The sequence below is a fragment of the Plectropomus leopardus genome, chromosome 23 (genome assembly GCF_008729295.1).
Source record: "Plectropomus leopardus isolate mb chromosome 23, YSFRI_Pleo_2.0, whole genome shotgun sequence".
NCBI classification, from domain to species: domain Eukaryota; kingdom Metazoa; phylum Chordata; class Actinopteri; order Perciformes; family Serranidae; genus Plectropomus; species Plectropomus leopardus.
In genome coordinates this window covers 16311309-16334384 of record NC_056485.1, presented here as the reverse complement: position 1 = coordinate 16334384, position 23076 = coordinate 16311309, and the positions used below count along the sequence as shown (strand labels likewise).

General features: G+C 39.3%; 1 protein-coding gene across 8 annotated transcripts in view; it reads right to left on the bottom strand.

Annotated features, from left to right (window-relative positions):
• Window positions 1-23076, bottom strand: part of clcn3 (chloride channel 3) — a 47715-nt gene that overhangs the window by 5950 nt on the left and 18689 nt on the right. For 6 of the 8 annotated variants that reach the window (XM_042512067.1, XM_042512068.1, XM_042512071.1 and 3 more), the window contains 12 exons: window positions 14833-14993; window positions 11940-12039; window positions 10708-10895; window positions 9334-9456; window positions 6987-7193; window positions 6779-6859; window positions 5790-6042; window positions 4442-4734; window positions 4170-4356; window positions 3247-3645; window positions 2625-2841; window positions 1560-1635 (listed from right to left, as the gene is read on the bottom strand). In XM_042512067.1, the coding sequence (XP_042368001.1) occupies window positions 1560-1635; window positions 2625-2841; window positions 3247-3645; window positions 4170-4356; window positions 4442-4734; window positions 5790-6042; window positions 6779-6859; window positions 6987-7193; window positions 9334-9456; window positions 10708-10895; window positions 11940-12039; window positions 14833-14993 (2285 nt within the window). The remainder of the gene's footprint in view (window positions 1-1559; window positions 1636-2624; window positions 2842-3246; window positions 3646-4169; window positions 4357-4441; window positions 4735-5789; window positions 6043-6778; window positions 6860-6986; window positions 7194-9333; window positions 9457-10707; window positions 10896-11939; window positions 12040-14832; window positions 14994-23076) is intronic. The other 2 variants (XM_042512070.1, XM_042512074.1) reach the window with 1 other exon arrangement.

Here is a 23076-nt window from a genome sequence, read left to right as displayed (position 1 = left end):
TATTTCTATGATTTTAGGAAGTTTCTAGTATTTCAGGGTATTTCTAGGATTTTAGGACGTTTCCAAGATTAAATAACTAAATGGTTACAGGGTGACAGGCATAATTAAGTTAAAAAACAACAACAAAAAAAACAAAAAATTGACATCCCTAAGCTTGATGAACTTCTTATAAAGAGGCTAACATGATGCAGCTAACAAACACTAAGCAGAACTACAGAGGAAACAAATGCAGTTGAATGGTGTCGAGCTACAAAGCTGCACTTCAGGAATCTACGGAGCGCTTTTCAGACATGTAACAGTGCTGGCTTTATCTGTAAAACGGTAGCACTATTAGTTTTTGGTTTTTGAGGTTTTTATATCATTCTTTGGCTTACTAGTTGTGGTCCTGGTGTATTTATATCCGAGCATTTAGTTTTAGAAATACACACACACACACACACACACACATATATATATATATATATATATATATATATATATATATATATATATATATATATTAATAATATATATATTTTAAATATCTAATCAGAAATTGTCTCTAATTTTTTCTTGTCCTCTGTTTTATGACTAATTCTCGGGTCATTTTCTCGTCACCTTTTACTAATCTCTTTCAATATTTCACATTTCTTGCACAGTTCTTTACCTTTTTCCCCAAAAGAAATCAAACTAATTAGCTCAGGCTTCATAAGAGTTAAATGGCTTGTAGAAGGTGTTAATATCCATGTTTTAAATTAGTTAACATAAACGTCAGAAACTGTATTATTGTATTTATGACTGAAAACGAAGAAAAGTAAAATGGGTCCTTTGGTGTGACGATATATGATTAAGACCTGAGCTGAGACATTTTACAGACAAGTTACATTATTCTATCTGATAAGAGAGCACCTTAAAAACATATTTTAATACTACCGCTAATTGTTTCTTACTATTACTGCATTATTTTTTTTATATTCTTACACACTTTACATGCTCAGCACATTATACACATTTATAATTTTTAAATATTCACATACTAGTACTAATTGTGTTTATTATATTTGTATTTATATTTCACAGACTTTATTTCTCCTTTATATAATTCTCTAATTTTTTTTTGTTTTTTTTACGGTAAAATACCTTAATCGTGTTAAATTTCCAGCATATTTCCTGTGATGCAGCACATGTCTGAAAGAGGCTCCGGACTCATGTGGATGACAGTTCCCGTAGAGGTCCCACATTCGAGGACCCAGAAAACTCAGGAAAGCACTGCTATATACCAGAAAACTGCTACCAGTGATGAAGATGAAGGTCAGATCTTTCTACAGATGTCTAAGATGAACGTCTGCGTTAAGAGGTGAATCCACACCAAACCAACCCACGAACGACAGAGTGCCACCAGTCAGAGAACAGAAGACGGAGAGGAAGAAGAGGAGGAAGGCTTTATGCTTAGCCGGGAACTGTCAACATGTTTTCACACCACGTTTCATGCAGCCCTCTAAAGAGGCGGAGCCTAAGAGACAGGTGTGAAAAGGTGGGGGAGGGGTCACGTGTGTTAAAAAGGGGGCGGGGCTAGTCACCAGGGGCTCCGTGTGCTGCTTGAGCTGCTCCAGATGCTCTAATATATTCTTCTTTGTGATGATGCCCAACACAATCCTGAAACACACACCTGTTAATCGGTAAACTGCCCAAAAAAACGACAACAAATAAACAAAAAACAACAAACAGAGGAGAGACAGAGAAAGAAGCACAAAAACATACATAACAGGGTGCAACTTAAAATATTAAACAGGTAACGTTAACATAAACTCAACACAAAAACAACAAAATGTTATGAATTAATATCACGTGTTATGATGGATAATACTTAACTATTACTTCTAACCCTAACAGCAGCTTGAGCTACATTTTAAATATTTTTATTAAAATATGCTTAAAATTTAGAGATTTAAAGATACAATAAGTCTGGTGATATTCTTAATGTCAACGAATCACTTGGAAAATAAAACAAATCCACTTATGCGTCCAAAAACAACAACATGCACATTAATGAGGCACACTTGGCGACATTAATGATGATAATTAATGTCACGGCAAACTGAGGGAACTGATTATTAAAATCAATCCATCTTGTAATTCCCAAATCACACCAGCAGGTGGCTCTCTGCAAAACCTGAATCTGTAAAATCTAAACTAGATCTCCTGAGTCTGACCCATCACGAGACTTTAATTTCACTTAAATGAACAAATTAAATGTTTATGGTCTAAAAAAAAAAAATCTAAAAAGGAGAAAAACTCAAACCTTCTTTCTCAACAAGCGTCTTTTTCACTTCTCAGACTGATACCTGTTATGTAGTTGTAGTTAGTTTCAGCAGCTGTCTCTTCTGCTGAAGAGACCGGCTGTTATTGCTCAGTGGGGGGTAAAGGAGGTGCAGCACAGCGGTTAGGCCAGGCCATGCAGATTACAGGGTAAATCGGGGATTTTAGAGCCCATGCAACACCGGACAGTGTGTACATGTCTTTGTTTAAAGTTTGTCGACCTCAGACTGTAAGTCGATCGTAACAACAACCGGAAAAAATAGGATGTGAGACGGATTCTGCTCTTGCAGCACATCCTTGCACCTTTTTTTTAACTTCGTACTCACCCGTTGTGAGTGACCAGGCACTGGCGCAGCCCGAGCTTTCTGAAGATGTCCACCACGATCTCCATGGGGGTGTGGTCGGTGACGGTGAAGGGGCTCATGTCCAGGATGGAGCGCAGTTTTAGGGGCCGAGGGCTGTCGGCCGGCAGGGTGGGTGCGTGCTGGGTGAAGTAAACCCTGGAGTTCAACATGATGCCCTCCTGTTTACGACGAGCATTTTCTGTTGAGAAAGGAGCAAGAACACGGAAAAAAATGACCAAAACCGATGAAGTGGTGAACTTTTTTTCTTTCTGTGACATCATTTTAAATATATAAAAAAGAGAGTTAAAAGTATAGTTTTGTAGACATTTTTCTCTTGTTTTTGAATCTCCTACAGCTAATTTTCAGATCATTACCGTGTCACCTTTAGCAATTTTTTTTGCAGTACAAACAAACTTTCTCAGGTTTCAGAGGTTAAAAGAAAAACCGACGTCGATTCGGGTCTTAAAGACACATAAACGTGTATTAACGTGTCCCATTTTGTCATTTTAGTGTTTTAGTGCGATGTTTTCTTAAATGAATTACTGTTCCTCTTCTTACTGTTCCATTATTCTGCACTGATATTTGGGACAAACACCGTAGTTACCTATAGCGATAGTGATGTCCCTGCGCAAAGCGAAGCCCACCAGCCTCTGGGACTCCTTGGACACTATCACAGGGAAACCATTATAACTGGTTTCATTGATGGTGCTCTGCAGCTCCTCCACCGTCAGGTCGTCCTGCGTCAGCACCGCTAACGGCGGGTCGCTGCGTCGAGGCCTCATCACCTCTCTGGCCAGCGTGGTGTGTGTGAATTCCTCCTTGGCGTCCAGGAAGGGGTATCCGTTCAGTCTGATGTGAGCCTCGTAGATTCCCTCTCGGCCGAACGCGTCGCCCACCCATTTGCTGGTCATGACGGCAGCCATGAGGGGGACGATGTACTCCAACCCACCGGTCAGCTCGAAGACGATGACGACCAGGGAGACGGTCATACGAGTCACACCGCCTGAAGAGACGAGAGGGGAAGAAATGAACATAAACGCACCTAGACAAATAGAAACAAAGATTTTGACTTAAAAAAAAAAGATGTTTATGTTTTCCAGATTAAGCTTTTGAAACCTGAGCAAAAACCTGAGTTTGATTTCTTTCAAAAATTAATTTGTTAACTGAGGTTTTGATTTAGTGTTACTGTTATTAAATTCCTATGACTTTAATTCATCAAAAATTTTCTCTAATTCACAAATTAAACACAACATGGGTAAGCCACTGATAAACAAATGATCATTAAGGGACTGAAGTATTCCTTTGAGAAACCCCTGCTGAAATAAACTGATCGCAGTAATGGTTTTTGTCTGTTTTTGTGAATTAAATCTTGTAAACTGCTGTAATTCTGCTGACGCTGTAAAGCGGTCCTGCTCACGAAGACGCCAAAATGTTCCAAAACGACCAAATACGTGAAGGTTAACACAATTCTGACCCACTAACATACCATTTCCATCTTTACGATCACTTTGTTATCGGCTGACTCACCCAGACACGCGGCGGCCCCCACCATGGCGTAGAGCCCTGGAGTGATGCAGTCTGCTCCCACCTCGCACCACTCTTTGAACAAGAACCAGTCGTGGTGATAATACGCCAGCTGCTCCACGGCGATGCCAACGATTCGCCCTGCGATGGCCCCGATGGCCATGCTGGGGATGAACAAACCCGACGGCACCTGAGGACGAGAAGCAAGAAAAGGGTTTAGTGTTTATAAAGACCTGCAGGGTAAAACATCCGCCAATCAGGAACCGCTGAATCACCTTGAGTCCAAAGGTGAATATCGTCATGATGATTTTAAAGATGAGCGCCAGGCAGAGCTGCCACATGGCGGCGTAGACGCCGGGCCCTGCCGGCCGGTTGGGATTGTCGGTGAACGCCTTACTGCCGTTCATCTGGCTGCGGTACTGGCACAGCTGCGAGGACTCCAGCGGGCCGCAGTCGGTGAACAGCTCCTTTATCAGCTCGCTGGTGTTCTGACGCGTGTACGGGTTCGGGAAAGCAACCACAGCTGTGATGGCGGCCACCAAGATCACCTCCAACACCGGGTACTTTCCTGCAGAGAGGGAGAGTTTAACATTTCAGTTAAGGTGGGGAGAGGAGATCATCTCCACTGTCAGAGTTCTCCGTACTCCTCTGTCTTTCCACCTTAAAGGGACAGTTCACCCTAAAATCAAAAACACATCTTTTCTCTTACCTGTCGTGCTTTAGTCTAGTTCAGGGGTCGGCAACCTTTACTATCAAAAGAGCCATTTCTGGCCCAAAACAAACAAAAAAAATCTGCCTGGAGCCGCAGGTAACACAACACAGTCAAACTAAGCTATCAATATTATTAATGGGTCTATATGAACATTCATTAATATGTTTTACCACTATTTATTATTTTTTGTTACATTAACTTTGCAGTGTTGGTGGTAAAAATTAAAAGATCTATTTATGCACTATTATTAGTATTATCTATATGCATTATTAACTTCTCCATTTTCCTCTGAGACTTCTCCTATCTTGGATTTGGAATCCATAGCTAGTCAAGCTTTTTTGATTCAGGAGCGTCCACTGCTTTAGAAATTTGGCAAAATTAAGCAGAAAAGGCACCAAGGCCACAGAAATATGATGCATATTTTAGTTAATGAAATGCTAATACATTTACATATTCTGTGTACAGGCTACATATTTTTGCAATTGAAAAATTGAATGAAAATCTTTAAAAAATAATCACCATTCATTTCCATATAAGGAGCCACTGGAGAGGGGCTAAAGAGCCGCATGTGGCTCTAGAGCCACAGGTTGCCTACCCCTGGTCTAGTTTGTTTTGCTGTGAGTTGTCAATTGTTGGAGATATCGGCTGTGCTTTAGATATATAAATAGCTCTACAGGTAAGAGGAGAAATGTGTATTTTTGATTTTGGGGCCCTTTAAGTGTTGCTAATGGCTGCTTACGAGACAATCATAAAGTTCATTATGTATTAACGCTGTCGTCCTGAATGTTTTATGTTTAAATCATCAACATTTAAATCATTTTCTCTGCCAAAGCAAACAGCTGACAAACATCTTCAGACTCTAGGTCTAACTGACTAATAAATTCCTATTTGAATCTAGTCCAAGGACTTGCCGAAGCGTGTCGACTTGCGCCGCCGGCACCAGGCGATGTTGGCTCGGATGAAGAAGGCGCCCCAGAGGCCTCCGAAAACTCCCAGCAGGATGAAAGGGATGAGCTCAAACAGGTACCACGGCGTGTGGTACTCCACGTAGAACAGCACCAGGCGGCTGTTACCGAACGGGTTGATGGAGCGCAGGACGAAGGCTGCCACCAGAGCGGCGAAGAAGGAGCGCCACAGCGTCTTGAGAGGGAAGTAGTAACTCACCTGGAGGAGAGAGAGACAATCCATTATCCTGATTTACACTGAGCACCGTTTTGTGAATATGAAGGATATGCATTAAAAAAAAAAGGTTTACAGTCTTTTCTGGTCAGTTCAGAGTCTACGACGGCTAAGCTTTGCTCAGGGGCCACTTTTGCCAAATGACAGGAGGCCAGGGGCCAGTCACAGCAGCCCCATACATGCTCCTCGGTTTTTAGGACGTTTTAAGGATTTTAGGACATTTCTAGGATTTAATATGTGTCTATGATTTTAGGACATTTCTAGGACTTTAGGACATTTCTAGGATTTTTGGGCATTTCTAAGATTTTAGGACATATCTAGGATTTTTGGACATTTCTAGGATTTTTGGACATTTCTAGTATTTTAGGACATTTTAGGATTTTAGGGCATTTCTGGGATTTTTGGGCATTTCTAAGATTTTAGGACATTTCTATGATTTTTGGACATTTCTAGGATTACAGGACATTCGGGATTTAGCCCCTCACGGGTGTGGGATCCTCCAAAGGCACTTTTTTGATAACTAAGCTCTATTTTGATGCAGTTTTATGCACTCTGACCCCTTAATCTAGTACAAAAACAATTCCTGGTGAGAATCAATTTAATGTTACTGTAAATTAGAAAATGGTTCGGGGGGGGGGCCATCCGGCACCCTATCGGGGGCCAGATTTGGCCTGCGGCCCGTGAGTTGAGCATCACTGGTCTATGACATCATGTGCTGTACCTCCTCCAGGCTGAAGAGCACTCCTCCGATCGGTGCTCCAAAAGCAACAGACACCCCAGCCGCCGACGCAGCAGAGAGGACCTGAGAGAACAAAACAAACGCACCTCAGCTGACGAGACGGGGTCGGAAACACAGTCAGGTTTCAGAATAACAGACCACCTGGCAGAATTAATAATAAAAAGATTGATAGAAGTGTCTTCTCTCCCACCTCGCGTTTCTTGGCCTCGTTCTTGCTGTACTTGGGGAAGAGGTAAGAGAAGATGTTCCCACAGCAGCAGGCCACGTGGACCAGAGGGCCCTCCTTCCCCAGGCTGAGGCCAGACGCCACAGCCAGCACCAGAGTGATGGTCTTGATCATCAGGGTCCACTTGCCCAGGTAGCCCCGGATGATGAACCCACTCAGGATGGTCTTAATCTGGAGAGATGGGGGTAGAGATTAGACAAGTCCATCTTGATTCCCACTGAGGACAAACAGTCAGGAAGACAGGAGTAAATTAAGCAAGTACCAGTACTTTTTAATTAGTGTGCTTAAAACTATACATATCTTGATTAAATGCACATTTGATAGATTTGAAAGCAGTGAAGCTATAAAAAAAACAGCTCTACATGTGTCAACTAAGGGCTGAAAAACAGGAAAGAAAATCAAGTGGTCCTCAAACTGTGGATGTTAAAATCTGCTGATCTCTGCGATTGACCAAGAAAAGAGAAGTTGTTGTTATGTCACAGCCTTTGTTATATTTTAATTTAAAAAAATAATTCAAAGGCCTTTCATGTCAGTTTTTGTTATCGAGACATGGCATCAAATATTAATATTTTTTTAAGGTATTAAAGATAGAAATTTCAGTATTGCGACAAAACTATTTCTATTACCATCAATCAGATTTGCTCATGTGTATTTATTTGGAAAATGAGAAAGAAGTTCAAAGCCCTTGAATGAAACGTCTTTGTAGTTAGTAAAAGACATAAAACTTTGAATTTTAGTCCGTTATTGTGTTTTTTCTTAAGTCTCCCCCTCACATATTGACTTTATCTCTATCAACTATACAAAGTTCTTGAATTTGGAAAAAAATGTGAACAGCAGAGGAAATTAATCTGACCATATATATGTTTTGTAATATAAATTGTTGCCCAAAAATAAAGACTAATAATGATTATGATAATAATAATTTGATTTCCTTTTTCAAAACCGATTCACTCACGTTTTGCTGCAGCAGCATCTCTACCTCCTGATGGTTTCCTCTATCCTGTTATCGTCAACGTGCTAAAAGTCACTGCCGACCACACACTTCACTTGACAATGCAGCTCCAGCTGTCTTGTTGCCATGGCAACAGTAAGAACATTTCTGGAAAATGCTCACCGCAACATGGCTTTTTTTACAGCACGGCCAAAGCTGTCACATCTCCCCGCTGCCCACAAAATTTACAATTTGAAGCCACTTCAAGACATTAAAGCAAAACTCCTATAAGCATGAAAACAAGCTGTGAGGATCCCGGAGAGTGCACATAACTAATTACACTGCTTTCATGGAGAGTTAGAGGGCAGCTGCGGAGATTTATTGGCTTTCTGTTTCGTGTGCTGTGTCGAGTTTCTGACACCCAGAGCAAATTGATCAGACGTGAGAAAATGAGAGCAGCAGAACATCAATAATCTGCAGAATCTCCTTCACTCACTCTGAAACAGAGAGACAAGAAAGACACACGGCCACAAAAAGCCAGCTAACCCCATTAGCTCCATGAAACTGATATCTTCTGTGGTAAAAACTACTTTTGGGCTTTGTGACTGAATACTGAGAATCTTTTACTGACTTAATATCTGTCAAAAACGTCTTGAAATGTTGTGTGAGAGCAACTCTTAACTTCTGGATGTTTGAGTTTTTATGCAAAACCACAAAGAGTTTTCTGCATAGCAGTATCAACAACTTAATTTGAGGACATTACTTTTTAATATTTCATTCCTTTTTCATTCCAGTAGTCTGATTTGACTGTTTTAACAGGTATTGTATTTTACTTATTTTTTTTAACACAAGTGTGCTTTTACTTTAAGTGGTTTATTGATTTATCTATTTTTTTCTGTTTTTATTTTGTGGTTTTATTCATGTATTATCTTCTATTATTTTATCCTGTTCATTTGTATTACCCTCTCTTGATGGCCTACTTTTAGTATTATTTTTTTCATTTAATTTTAAGAATTGTTTTAATCAGTTCTGACTGACAAGTTAGTTATTATTTTATGAGTTTTTTTTCTAAGGGTTTTTTTTAACTCACATTTTATTTCAATTTAAGCAACTTGTACAATCATATTCACAATTTTGCCTACATTTTTAATATTTTCTACGATGTATACACACAGTTTATAGATTCTTTTACAAAAGTATAATACAATTTAAAAATAAAAAATTTTAAAAATAAATTCTTCATTTTGAAGAACAGAGGTACCAATTGGATAAGAGAAAATCAAACAAACAAAAAACCACAAACAAATCCAAAACCAACCAAACAAACAAAAAACAGTGTTTGTTGGTAATGTGGGAGCGTAAAAGCCACATTCTCCTCACCTCAGGGATCCCTGAGCCGCAGGCGTAGGGTGCAAACACTTTGACCAGACAGACGGCGAGGAAGGCGAAGGACAGCGCCCAGTAGATGTACATGAAGTAGTTCATGATGTACGAGCCGGGCCCCTGCAGAGAGGAGAGGAAGCAGAGGAAGAGTCAACACCATGAAACTCACCGGCACCAAAAATCAGACATAAAGTGTGAAAGTGGGAGTTACATCAGGTCTAAAATTTTAATTTTTTTATAAATCATTAAAGTTTGCCTTTCCCTTTATTTAAAAAAATCTAATAGTTCAGTTATATCTATAAGGTTGATAAATGTCTCTATGTTAAACTTTTAATTAAAAATCAAATAAAACCAATTTTAAAATTTGCAGTAATTTATGCTGTTGCTCTGTTAGGCTTCATCCACACTTTTTATTTTAAAATGCATAACTATCGCTTGCCTTTGGTGATTTTATCCTTAAGATGTGGGTGACATTACTCCCTTCCCGTTGCCATGGCTACCTCTGGTGACGGATAATGCTCCCTGTACTGAACGAAAACGTCACCGTATTTGCTTTCTGCTGCCTTGATCGCCTCGTGTTAATTTCAGTGAAAGTTCCACCTTGTTGGTCCAAGCAAAGAAATATCTGGTTATATTTATAAGTATTTTCTGTAACTAATGGAGCATTCACGCGCTCGTCAGGTGGTCCCATTTCCAGAGTTGGGACGTCTTCCGACTCTGGTGTGTTTATGAGATTTTAAGTAACTCTGGGTAACAAAACTGAAGCTATAAGGAAGAAATATTGTGTTTTATTGCTCAGAGCATTTAAAAAACATGCCAATATGAGTCTGAAGCTTTATATTAGTGATTTTTTCTCCGGATTTGTTCGTTTCAGTATATCTTCTACAACTACTAAAATATTACTTTACCTTTGTTGTCTTGGTTAATAAATAACTTTTCTGTGTAATCGAGTTTGCTCAACGTGGGCAGCAAATAACGACTGTAACCTAATAATGCATTATAAGTCACGTGAGGAAAGAAATGATAAAAAGTTAATTTATAAAACGTTTGTTAGCATCAACCCAACATTAACTTTCGCTTGCCATATTTTTGTATAATATGATGTCAACTTGGCAAGTTATGTACCAACATTTTTGCCGAGTTTCCATGTTTTTGTTCCAACTTGAGTTGGGAACTTATTTTTTTAACCATTATTCTGACACCACGAGTATGCAGGGTAAGCAACAAATGCTGCTTCCTGTTTACATCAGCATGCACATTTCCAGGGTATGTACAGAAAATGGTCGTGTGTTATGTGTTTTCAGGCATGTTTAACACGGACGGAGATTTTTTCTGCGCTCAGATCTCAGTGTGGATGTTGTCCCAGTCTACCTCGGCCTGCCCCAGTATTAGCTCAGCCCAGCTCTTCCACTGAGGACACTTGTCCCGCTCAGCGAAGGTGGTCTCATTGGACGTCCAGCAGCACTGCTCGTGGTTGAACCACATGGCGCTCAGACACACGCCCTCCTTCAGGTCGTTCATCCAATCAGCAGCAATGTCAATCAGGCCAGCCAAAGCACCTGGCGGGAGGAGGGAACCAGGAAGGAAAAGAGGGGCGAAGAGGTGGTGGAGGCAGGAAGTGGAGAAAAGGAGAGAAAAAGAGGCAGAGGCAGTTAGCTTGCTGGTTATGCTACTAATTTTGATATGAGCCTGTTATCAATTTAGAAAAGCAAGTCTGTGTCATAAGAAAATACAACATTAAACCTGACAAAGTTGTGTTCAGTCTCCAACATGGAGGCTTTTTACGAGGGACGTCATCATCTATCTTTTTCCTAACAGCCCTGACACACCAGGCTGACAGTTGATGTCGGGCCGCTGGTGAGTGTCTGCAGCCCTAGATTTTGTGGTGTGTCCGGCACTGTTGCCACTATTTGGCTCTTGTTGGCTTTTTTTCAGTATGCTGAATTGACGCCGGAGCCCGTTGATTAGTGAAATCACCCTGATTGACGGTTCAGCTGAAGTGCATGAGAAGAAAAATGGATGTGAGGAGAGCAAACAAACGACTGAGGTCAAGAGAGCGCGAGGATGATGCAAACTTGTTCCTAAAGGTAAGATTATGCTTTTAGCCACAGAGCTCTCCAACAGAAGTGGTTTGTAATTGTCTGTGTTATTATTCTCTTGTGTACGATAAATTATAATTTGTTCTTTCAACATCGGGTTGTGTTGTTAAAGCGCTAATTGGCTAACTAGCATCTTGCATCCTCTCTGCTGGTTTTCCAGTTTCCTTTTTTCAGCAGATTCAGGATGTCGAATTGGATCTAAGATAAGCCCTCCAAAAAAACCAAAGTACAACAGCTTGTTGATTTTCTTTCTCCTGTTGGTCGTAAAAACATAAATCATTTGTGTAGATTGTTGCTGCAGTGAGGACTGAACTCTCTCTGGTGAGGCTCTTGCAGGAGATAGAAAATGCTTCTTTTTGGGGTTAAATGAGAGCAAAAGACGGAGTGAGACCAAGACAAAGACTGAGCGTGAGCTGCCTCAGGCAAAGCATGTGAGAGTCACCAGCAGAGCAGATAACAGCCGTGTGTGCGTGTTTGCACTGTGTGTGTGTGCGTTTGTGTTACCTGAGGCCAAGCCGGTGAGCGTCACCACCAGCCATCCGGACCAGGCGTCGTACAGGCTCTTTGTGAACTCCCATGCTGACTCTTTTTTCTTACTGTTGATCTAAAAACACAACAACAACAGTTAAAGAATTAATACACAAATTGAGATTTCTTTTCCCAAATTTCATTATTTCATTTATTCACATACTATCCCACACTGTCTCCGGTGGTACTGCTCTGATTTGTCGTAAGCGCTCAGAAAAAATGTGCAAATATGGTGTCCATTATGTGGTGCAACAGAACACACTAATGATAAATCATGTTGCTGTATATCAGAAATAAACCACACGATGCACATGTCATGTGAATCAGATGCAGATGTCTTATTATGATTATGTGAGGTGTACATATGCATATTTGGACCTTTGAGCTTTTTATACAGTAAACAAAAAGGTTCACATAATTTATGCTATTTGAAGTGCAAACCTTTGAAGCTCAATATGTCAAAATCACTCAGAGGGCAGGACCTTAGGTCATGAAATATGTGAAATTTGGGATTAAGATTTGACCATGTACATGTACAAAAAAACTTCCACTGTGATGGTGAAACCTGAAAATTTGAGGTGTCACCACGGCCACACGATTTGACGAAAAACAAAAACTTTTGACAACTTTTCAGCTTGTAGGTCTTCAGATGGGACAGACAAAATTTGAAGTTGATCATGTGAAATCTCTAGGAGTTCGTTAAAGTATGACCTCTATAAATGGCAAAAAATACACAAAGTTTGCACGATGAATTCAAAATTGCTGAATCCCTTTTGGATTTTACATGTGCCTGTATGTGAAACCTACTGTGGGGGCTTGTTTATTTAAGTTTTGTGAGCGGTGCTACTGAGACATTTTGTGACACCTGAGCAGGACACCCATAAAACTTTCAAGTTTTTGAGCAGGCGTGTAGCATGTGCAAAATTCTGTGATTTTTTGAGCACTTTTATCACCTAAAAAACGTGATTCACTGCGTGTAATAATAATTCCTTCAGTTTCAATTTGATCCACAGGAACTAATAAAATTAAGAAAAATGTCAGATGAACAAGTATTACATACATATGTTGGCAGTAACAGTAGTAGATCTAAGGTTTTTAACTACTCCCCAATGATAAACAATTCAATAATCTACTCTAGGGGTAGGATTTACTCTGTTGTTTCAATAAAACATTTAATAATACTATTTACAGTGAGGCAGGTAAAACCAGGTTATAAAGTTGATGTTTGACTAAGAATTCAAATAACATTAAAATTCCCAGAGTTCAGAGGACTTCAGCTCTAAATCACTTCAGGTAAGAGAGATGTAACCATGTGTCAATATTTGGATAAAAGAGACGACAGAGAGGTTGTATTCGTGACTCGGAGATGTAAGGCAGTAAACTGACAGTTTAGTGTGTGTTCACTAAAGTCTGATTCGTTCATGAATTCATGCTAATAAAGACTGGGATGTGGTTGAAAGCTTCAAAACAAGACCGTCAGTGTAGCTTGTAAATTTATAATATTTTTGTCAGACTCGACTTTTGCAATACAAGACCGTCTTAAAAGTAACAAAGCTCAAATTATCAGAATTTTGAAGCAGTAAAATTCCTTTGACATTTCTGGCAAAAGCTTTTTTTTTTTTTTTTGATCAAAGTCTTTTTTTATTTTCCAAATATATCACAAAAACAAACTAAATACAGCTTGAACATGATACATCTGAAACAAGTCCCTACCCGACCTTCCGCTTCCCACCCAAAAGGGAAAAAAGAAAAAAGTTAAATAAAAATAAAAATTATAAAACAAATTTTAAAAAATAACTAATAAACAGCAAATAAATAAATAATAATAAAGTTAAAAAAATTAGTTGACAAAAACTGTTTTCATTGACTTTTCTGTTGATGAAATTTCATAAATGTGGACAATTTTTCAGCAGAAGGATTAAAAAAAAAGGTTTAAAAATAACAGAGCACAAGTTAAAAGAGGTAATGGGATCACTTTGTACCTTGCATAATTCCAATAATTCCATGTGATGATAAAACAATAAAAACTGATGATTGAGTTCATTAAGGTCAAATGCACTATTTTCCTTCACTGAGGCTAAAACTGCTGATCCTGCATAACACCCCAGTTCTTCTTCTTCTTGTGTGACCAAAACAAACCAGTGTTGATGCACAGGAAGTGTGTTAGTTGTTTTTGCTGACACCAGTTAATGTGGAAAGCTGTATAAACTGCCGAGTATTATTTTGAACCTTGCAAAAAATTTTAAAGGGTAAGTTTGGTATTTGTCACTCTGTTTTGTGTCTAAGTCACTAATAGAGAACATTTATAGTCACCGACAGGCTCAGATTGTTATTAAAAGTGGTCGACAACATTATGGAAAGGATACCTGCAGAGGTCAACCATATATTAAAGAATAAGATCGTTTTTGTTTAACCAGAAACAGCCCCGAATGCAACCTCACCAAACTCCGTTCAAGTAAACAATAATTTTAGCGTGCATAAAACCAGCATATTTTCACATCTAACTGGGTGCATCGAGTATTTATTTCAACCAAACCAGTGTTGATTGTTGTAAAAGTGGAAAGATGAACCAAGATGGTTTTTGGGAGTTTAATTATTTTCCCTTGACTGTTAATGAAGTGTGTTTCACCAAAATAAAAGTTAAGATAAAATTACTCTCTAATGAAATGTTAGTGTCAGATGCTCATTACAGAAAGTTAGAAAATACAGGTAGAGGGCAGAATCTCTGCAGATAAATACCCCGCCACATATTCTTTTGGGTCATAAGTGATACTTCGATGAGTCTGTACATTGTTTTTTTTTTTAGGAAAATCCTGCATTGTATATATTTTAGGCTAAATGTTGGAATTTTGGCCAGCCTTGATCTCACCTTTCGGTGCCTTTCGCGGTCCTTGCACTTCTCACGAACCCAGTCGATGGTATGGAAGTCGTCGTAGGTCCCCACACCAGGGATGGGCTCCTCTAGGAAGTCCAACAGGTGGGTGGTGCTGCTGGGTGCCCCGCCCCCGTTAGACATGACGTAGTTAGACCCTGGAGAAAAAAAACAGTGTAAGAATTTACAAAACTCACGGTTCAGTTCTGTACATTACAGAACTATATCGAGATTCAACAGAAAACGTGAGTTCAATATTTAACTTTTTCTTTGTATATCAAGTATTTGGCAAGTCATATCTGTCTTTGCAACACGGATCAGTAACATACAAGCAATATCAAACATTTTTACGGGAAAACAAAAACAGAAAAGCATGTGATGTAAGGTTCTCCTGCCGTATATCTGATCTTTAGAAATGCTCACGAAAAGAAAAGAGATCCATCGCGGTTCCTCCGGCCGCTGGCTGCACATTAAAGCTCCATCTCCTTTATTATCCGGCTCATCAGAAACACTGCAGAGCTAAAAACACGGTCGCCGCTGAGAGATAATGACACAGCTGCTCTGAGAAAACCCTCTAAGTGAGGCCCGCAGTCCACCGCCTCATCTGGAACAACAATAAAGCGAGTGGAGGCTTATATGCCGAAACATTTGGATGAGTAAACGCAGCTGAAATACCTTCAGGTAATCTTTAATCCACGTTTATACACACAGGCACACCTACGCTGGGTGTCTCAACAGATCAGTTTCTCCTGCTCCGTGAGAGATGCAGATCAGTGTGTGTGTGTGTGTAGGTGTGCATCTGCAGATGGAATAACAAAATTCGGGAGCAATGTCACCATTGCAGTTCATTTAAAAGTCCGGTTTAAATTCCCTCACTGTTTAGGAGGTTTTTGCTGGAAACAGAATTATCTGCAGAGGTTTCTCTCCAAAAACAAATGGGCTGAGTCAATAAAACTTGTAAAAGCAAAATTTGGGTCAGATGGGTGCTGAAAGGGGCTCTGCCGGAGACCATACACACGTATTTTGGGGCTGTCCAACAAAATTGACAAAATTGACAAAATTTAAAATAATGCGATGTACTGGAATCTTTCTCTTTCCTTTGAGATACTGTTACTATTAATTTACAGTATACTATTTGGTTGTTATGATTTTTCTTTTTTTCATGTTTTTATTCACCTATTGTGTATTTTCTTACACCTGAGGAAGGTGGGAAACAAAAATTGGTTTTGAAAATATTCCAGACTCCATGGACTCTTCTGCAAGACATATATGCCTGAGGTAAATTTGAAAATAAATAAAAAGTATGAAAAATAAATTTTGAAAAAAGTTAAAAAAAAAAAATTAAAAAGTAAAAAAAATGAGTAAAGTAAAATGTTTCTCCAACTGATTCATTGATGGGAAAAAATAGTTGGTTTTATAATAATTAATTGATTCACTGACTGTTTATGTTACCAATCATCAGATAAAATAAAAGCAACCCTACTTGGAACAATGCAGGTACACTTCTCAACAAAATACACAATACAATCCTTTTTTAGACATTTTAATGCAGAAATGTTTCATATATATCTTTAAAAGTATTTTTTAATTGTTTAAATTGGGATGTCTGGCAGTCTCGTTAGCGCTGCTCAGATGGTATCAGCCTGCAGACTGTCAGACAATGTGATTGGCTATAGATCCAATAACCAAGTAGTCAGATCAGAAATTACTTCAACATGACACAGAGAAGTCTCAGCTTATAATAATGATTGAAAAAAAAACAAACAAAGTAAACATTGTCCACTGCCCTTTCATACGCTTGTGCTGATACTATAAAAACGTGATTAAATTGACTTTGCTCTAAACAATAACATGAGACGCTGAATGTCTCTGGTTACGTCTGATCTGATCTGGCTGATAAGGACAGAAGTCATACTGATTCACAGCAGCACACACACACACACACACACACACACACACACACACACACACACACAAACAGAGCAAGGAGAAGCAGCCAAACGTCCACTTATCTCTGCCTGTCACCTGGAAAATATCACAGGATCACATGGCTCCCATTACGCTAAAATTCCTCAATTAAAGAATGTGAAAACTGTCATATTTTATAATAATAGTCAACAAATCTTCATAATCCTCTTATTTATCATACTCATAAATCAGTGAGTCTAATATTAAAGCGCGACTGTGTGTTATGAATTCGGGAGACCCCGTCCTCCCACTTTTTAAATTGTCCGAAAAGCTGAGTCTAGCCGTCCCACTTGTGACGACGCAAATATGCTTCTTCATCTGCGCCACAAAGGCAGTACAGTGTGTGACGGGGACAAAAGGGAGACACAGAGACACAGTTAAAGCTTCTGTTTAAGTTTTAAGGAGAACAAAGAGAAATATGTGTTATTAGTCATGATAACTGTGACACATCACAAGCTCAACTTGTTTCTCCTGTCTGTCAGCATTCAGCAATATCAGATTAATCAGTGAGAAATAGGTGTATTTACGGAGCGTGTTAACAGTAAACCCGACTCCACCAAATGAAACAAAACAGAAGCCAAATGATGACAAATCACAAACACAGCTCGTGTTTTGCTGCTGGGACGGTTTCTGCCATGTGGAAGCACAAGGACATATCCGAACGTACTAAAACGGGTGAAAGCACTACATAAAGAAAAGCAGTCATGACATGGCATTTAGACGTACTTGTCACCCTGAGGCTGCAAAAACATGGAGAATTTCAAAACCACAGCAGAGGGTCTGGAGGTCCTTCCTACGTTTTGGTAACTAAAGAATGAAAATATCAAAATAGAAAGTATTTTAGCAGCTTTTTTGTGTAAAATATTTTCAATTTGATTTAGTGTTCGGTTCATGCCCCTTTTGAGCTAGCAGACGTTTGCCAGAGACCCACAGCCGACTGTCCTCCCTAGCCCACACACCACTGGGTCCTGGATGCCTAAGCGAGGAGGAACAGGAGGCTTGTGGTCTCTGAAAGACAGCTGGGCAACACTAAAACCACCACTGCAGTAAACCTGTCAGCAGCCATCCCTGACTCATGTTAGTTGGTTAATTTAGTTTATTTGATATAGACATCACAGTCTAATTAGAGATGTACATTTATGTACAAGAGCCAGATACGCTGTGTTTGGTCATTGTAGAAAAATGGTAATTTGGAATACCTTTCAACAGGAAACTTTAAAAAAAAAACCCAAAAAAGCACAGAATATTAAAAAGAAAAGAAAATGCATCTACATCTATGTGAGCCTGATGGCTCTCTGGAAGCACCAACAGGTAAGAAACAGGAGACTTTAAGAGTCATAGACTGTATACATGCTGCACTGTGCCTGAAATGCAATAACAAAAGGGGAAAAAAGTAAAACTTTGTATTAAATTACAAGAAATACGGGAGAATCGTGATCACTGCAGGACACTGGGAGAGGGCGATGAAAAACAGGAGTTGCAGGGGAAATCAAGAGGGTTTGCAAGATGGATTTAGAGCTTCTTTAGTTTCTCTAATGTAACACATTCAAACAGAAATACACAGGAAGGTAATCATTTTAAGAAACGAGAAAACAGAGGATGTGGCCAGATTCTGATGTACACAAAGAGATAACAGAACAATTACCACAAACACGTTCATTTTGCATTTCACTGTGAAAGAGCAACTTAAGGCAAAGCCCTGTTTAACCTCCACAGTGCTGTGTCAGAGCTTTAGAAAGATCTGGAAGCACGCATTATCATTTTGCTATAGGCCAAAAAAACACTCCGGCTTGTTTGTATTTCTTTGGACCAATCACAATCGTCTTGGGTAGCTCTAAGCCCAGGATGCAGTGACGGTGCCCTTGGAAAATAATGGTGAGGGAGAAACTTATTTTGGTGAAACATTTGCACGTGGTGAGGTGACCAGTCATTAGAATTGATGCCCAAGAGGTGAGGCTTGACCATACTTGAGGTCTAAAAGATGTGTCAAATCAACTCCGACTGGCTGTTTCAAAAAACCGATCAAGATCAGGCATCTGAGTCCTGTGAGACGGATATTGGGCATTTTTGAGTTGCGTTCACAAGTTGTTTTATCTGTTGTAGAGCTTTACAACAATTCACCAAAAAAACAAAGCAAGAATGTCTTATTCACGATCCAAAGCTTTGTTAACACTTGCCATTTTCAGCATGTAGGTTGTTAGCTCAGAGGTTATTTTTGTGTCCTGTAGTGAAGGCGATTTTTAAGATAGCGGAAAAAAAAAAAAAAAACACAATGGAGGATGTCTGTTTAAATAACCGGCTATCAAGTTTTTGCTGCAGCCTACATCTGCTGAGTCAGACTGTTTATCATACTTTTGTTTAAAGATTCAACGGACACCTCTGAGAACTTCAACCAGCAGAGTTCAAAGGAAAAACTTTTTCAGACGGTGCTGTGTTGCTCTTTACACAACTGCAGTTTAATTTGTGTAAGACAAACTAAGTTTACTTACAGTCAGACACTGATTTCTTATGATAAACTCACGACACCTCCTGTATTAAGCTTGTGAGGCTTCGTAAATATTATTACAGTGAGTTTGTAAGTTTATCTCCACCGCTCCTGCTATGATCATTCACTCTTTCATTCTGTGCCATGTGGTCAGTCACACACATCTGCTGAATTTTCCAGCATCCTGTGATAAGTTTGCAGCAGAGGACGTTACTGAAGCTACACATGCAACTATTTCTCCAGATAAATGTAACTTTACAATAGAAAAAGAACGACCAAATGACTGTTGGTTTCCTGCCAAAGTGGCACTTAAGAGCACACCCAGAGAAAATAATTCCCCACCCTGAATGCCACTTTCTGACTGTTGTGATCTGTAACAATATGAAACAAAAGAACCTCTACATGCTTTTACTTGACTCTCACGCTGCTGAAGATAAAGGTGTGAATGCAGGAATGTGGGAGTAATGCAAATCCAATGACACACCACGGTTAATAATCTTGTGGCCATTTCAACAGCGAACACTCACATTCCAGTGCACAATACATTTTTAATCTCCTGAGTGTAACTACAACTGGGGCAGGGTCATGACTATTAAACAAGGCCTCATTCATAGCTGCTCACCCTCTGTGATCTGCTTTGAACATAAAAATCCTTTAGATGACTCCATAAAACAGATCATAAAATGGCATCAATGCACCTGCATCCTTTTCCAAGCATTACTACATTGTACCTGCTATAATGAGAACAAGGTTTTACCACGTAATGAATGAGCTACACAGCTCAATGCACCAAACTAAAATCACCACCTCGCGCCTCCCAACATAAGTGAAGTTGCAGTTACAGTTCATGCATACTTGACTGTGAAAACATGGATGCTTCACACACATCTTCAGATCATCTACCAAGATTAGTGCCACCAGTTCAGTATCTGACCAAATGTCTCCCCTTCTGTGACTTATGACTTTGAATAATGGCGTGAAAAGTGTTTTTACAAAGTACTGTGAAGTCCCAGTGAAGGTGACCTTTGGAATATAAAGTGTCATCACTTCATTTAATCCTGTCAGACATTTGTGAGAAATCTTGTCATGATTGTTGCATAAATTCTTAATTTAAGGCCAAACATGTTTTGTGAGGTCACAGTGACCTCATCAGTTCATATTTGTCCAAGTGGACATTTTTGCAAAATTTGAGGACATTCCCTGAAGGTCTTCTTGAGACTTTGCATTCACGAGAATAAGATGGATGTAGGGTCACAGTGACCTTGATCTTTGACCGACCATCCTTGACTTAGAGTAAACATTTGTGCCGAATTTAAAAAAATTAAAAAATCCCCTAGAATGAGATGTCAACAGTAGGTCACAGTAACATTAACATTTGACCATCAACTTCTAATCAGTTCATCCTTGACTCAAAGTGGATGTTTGTGCCAAATTTGAGGAAATTCCTTTGTGACCTTCTTGAGATATGTGTTGACGAGAATGAGACTGGTGCAAGGTCACAGTAACCTTAACCTCTGACCACCAAATTTTACTCAGTTTATTCTTTGGCTAAAGTGAACGTTTGTACCAAATTTAAAGAAATTACCTCAAGTCATTCTTTAGATATCGTAAGCCATTTAGGAGATTTTTTGTGCCTCAAGGCCACGGCTAGCATTGCTAGCACGGAGGGATAGAAATGCCTTAGACAGCCCAATAAAACAGATCATACAGCGACTTTTGCATCCTTTCCAAGCACCACACTGCAACTGCTATAACAACACCAAGGTATTACCAGATCACATGACAAAAAAAGCTACAAAACTAGATGCGCTAAACAAGCAATAAATGTACAACCAGAAAAAAAATCAGATGATGCTTTGTATCAAAATTGCATCTCAGTTTGGAGTTTAGCTCTTGCACACTCAACTACTCACATTTCTTATCTGCAATAACTGGGACATAAGCAGAAAGAAAAATCCTGTTTCCCACATTATGAATGTGGGCCATGACGCAGCCTTTGAAAGAAAGTGCAGCTTATTAGTTCATATCGCAGCCTTTGATGTTTGATGGGATGTGGGAGAGGAGAAGTAAATCCTTTGGTGAGAATTTCTGTAAGACTCGGGGACAAAACTGCCCAGTGTAGCTTTCTTCTGACAGGTCGATGCTCATACTGTTCAGAGAGGAGAAGTGAGTGTGTAAGCTTAGCTGTTGTAGCTGTTGTGCAGTCAGCAGCAGTACGAGTGTCAGGCTTGGCAGGCAGACTGATACTATCATTCTCCATTTTGATTTGAGAGTGACGGCTACAGTCTGGACTGTCCAGAGATAGTGTGCATGTAAAAGTGAAAGAGAGGTGGGATGACTCAGTTGTTGACTCAACATCTGTGGGTTTTTTAGGGAAATATATGAGCTGATGAAGAGTTATGAGCTGTGAGTGGTGTACTAATAAACCACTTTAAAGGAAATGTTTACGTGGTTATATGATCGATTTTCCTTTGAGTCATCAGTTTTGTACTTCTGCATAGTAAGCACAAGAGGGAGAGCTATTTAGGGCAAAATGAAGCAAGAACTACAACCCTTAAAGGGACAACTTAGCCCAAAACGATTATATTTTTCTTTCTTATCTGCAGTGGTATCTATTAGCTTAGATTATTTTGAGAGTTGCAGTGTTTTAGATATAAGCCATAGAGACGTCTGCCTTCTCTGCAATATAAAGAAACTAGATGGCACTCGGCTTGTGGTGTTTAAAAGGCCAAAAAAACTCAACAATGTCTCTTTCCAGAAATCATGACTCGGTTACTCAAGTAATCCACAGACCATTTTCTTTCTATTGAACTGCTCCCACCAACCGTGCATCTATTAATCCATGAGTAGATGCACGCTTTCTACCGGGTGTAGCTGACTGTGATGTAAGTACATAAAGAAATTACATTTACCTTCATTTCTAATGTTTCATAAGGTATACAGCATTTAATTACCAGCTGACTTTACGAGATAAGACCAGAGGATGACGAGCAGACCCCACAACTCAAGAAATATAACATTTTCACACAAGCATTGCTTTGATAAATCAACCTTGTATTCAAATATGAAATAGCTTTTATGTGTGTAATATAATGGATATGTGCAACAAAAATAGTAGTTAAAAATGCATGCTGGGATACTTATTTAACACTTATTTATCACAATTATTTCTGGTGAATTTCTTTTTTTTCTTCAATTTTTATTTGAAGCGTGTTTAACTTTAAGCACAGCCGTGCACCTGCACACACAATGAGGAGAAAAGAGATAAACAGGATGAGCGCGATGAGATTTTGCATGCAGCTGGTTTGAGGATCTTTTAGTCCTAAAAAAAAAAAAGGGCAGAGAGATCAGATCTGGATATAAACCTAAGCTGGATGCGGTTCTTTCTGTAGCCAGAAAAATGTTACCGTAATAAATCTTGCTCTGAGGGGATGGAACAACCTGTTCCAATCTGATTCAGAAATGGACTGAGGACACTGCGTTTCATATTGATTTCTAAAAAGGCCTCTCAAACCAACCATTTAATGAAATGATGGTGGTGATGACTCTGCGGTCCATGTTGGTATCCCTTTAGGTGTGTGTCCTGGTGTATTCACATATAACAAATTCAAAAATGGATTATAACGATTTCATTCATTCATTATTAAAAAGTCACATTTTATACTGTGCATAACATGCTGACCTCTGATAACTGAGAATGTTTCTAATTTCAACAAAACGTCTGAGATTTCTTGACTGGGAATACGATTTATGCCAGGTCTGACTGAGAAGAAGGTTTAAGCATAGAT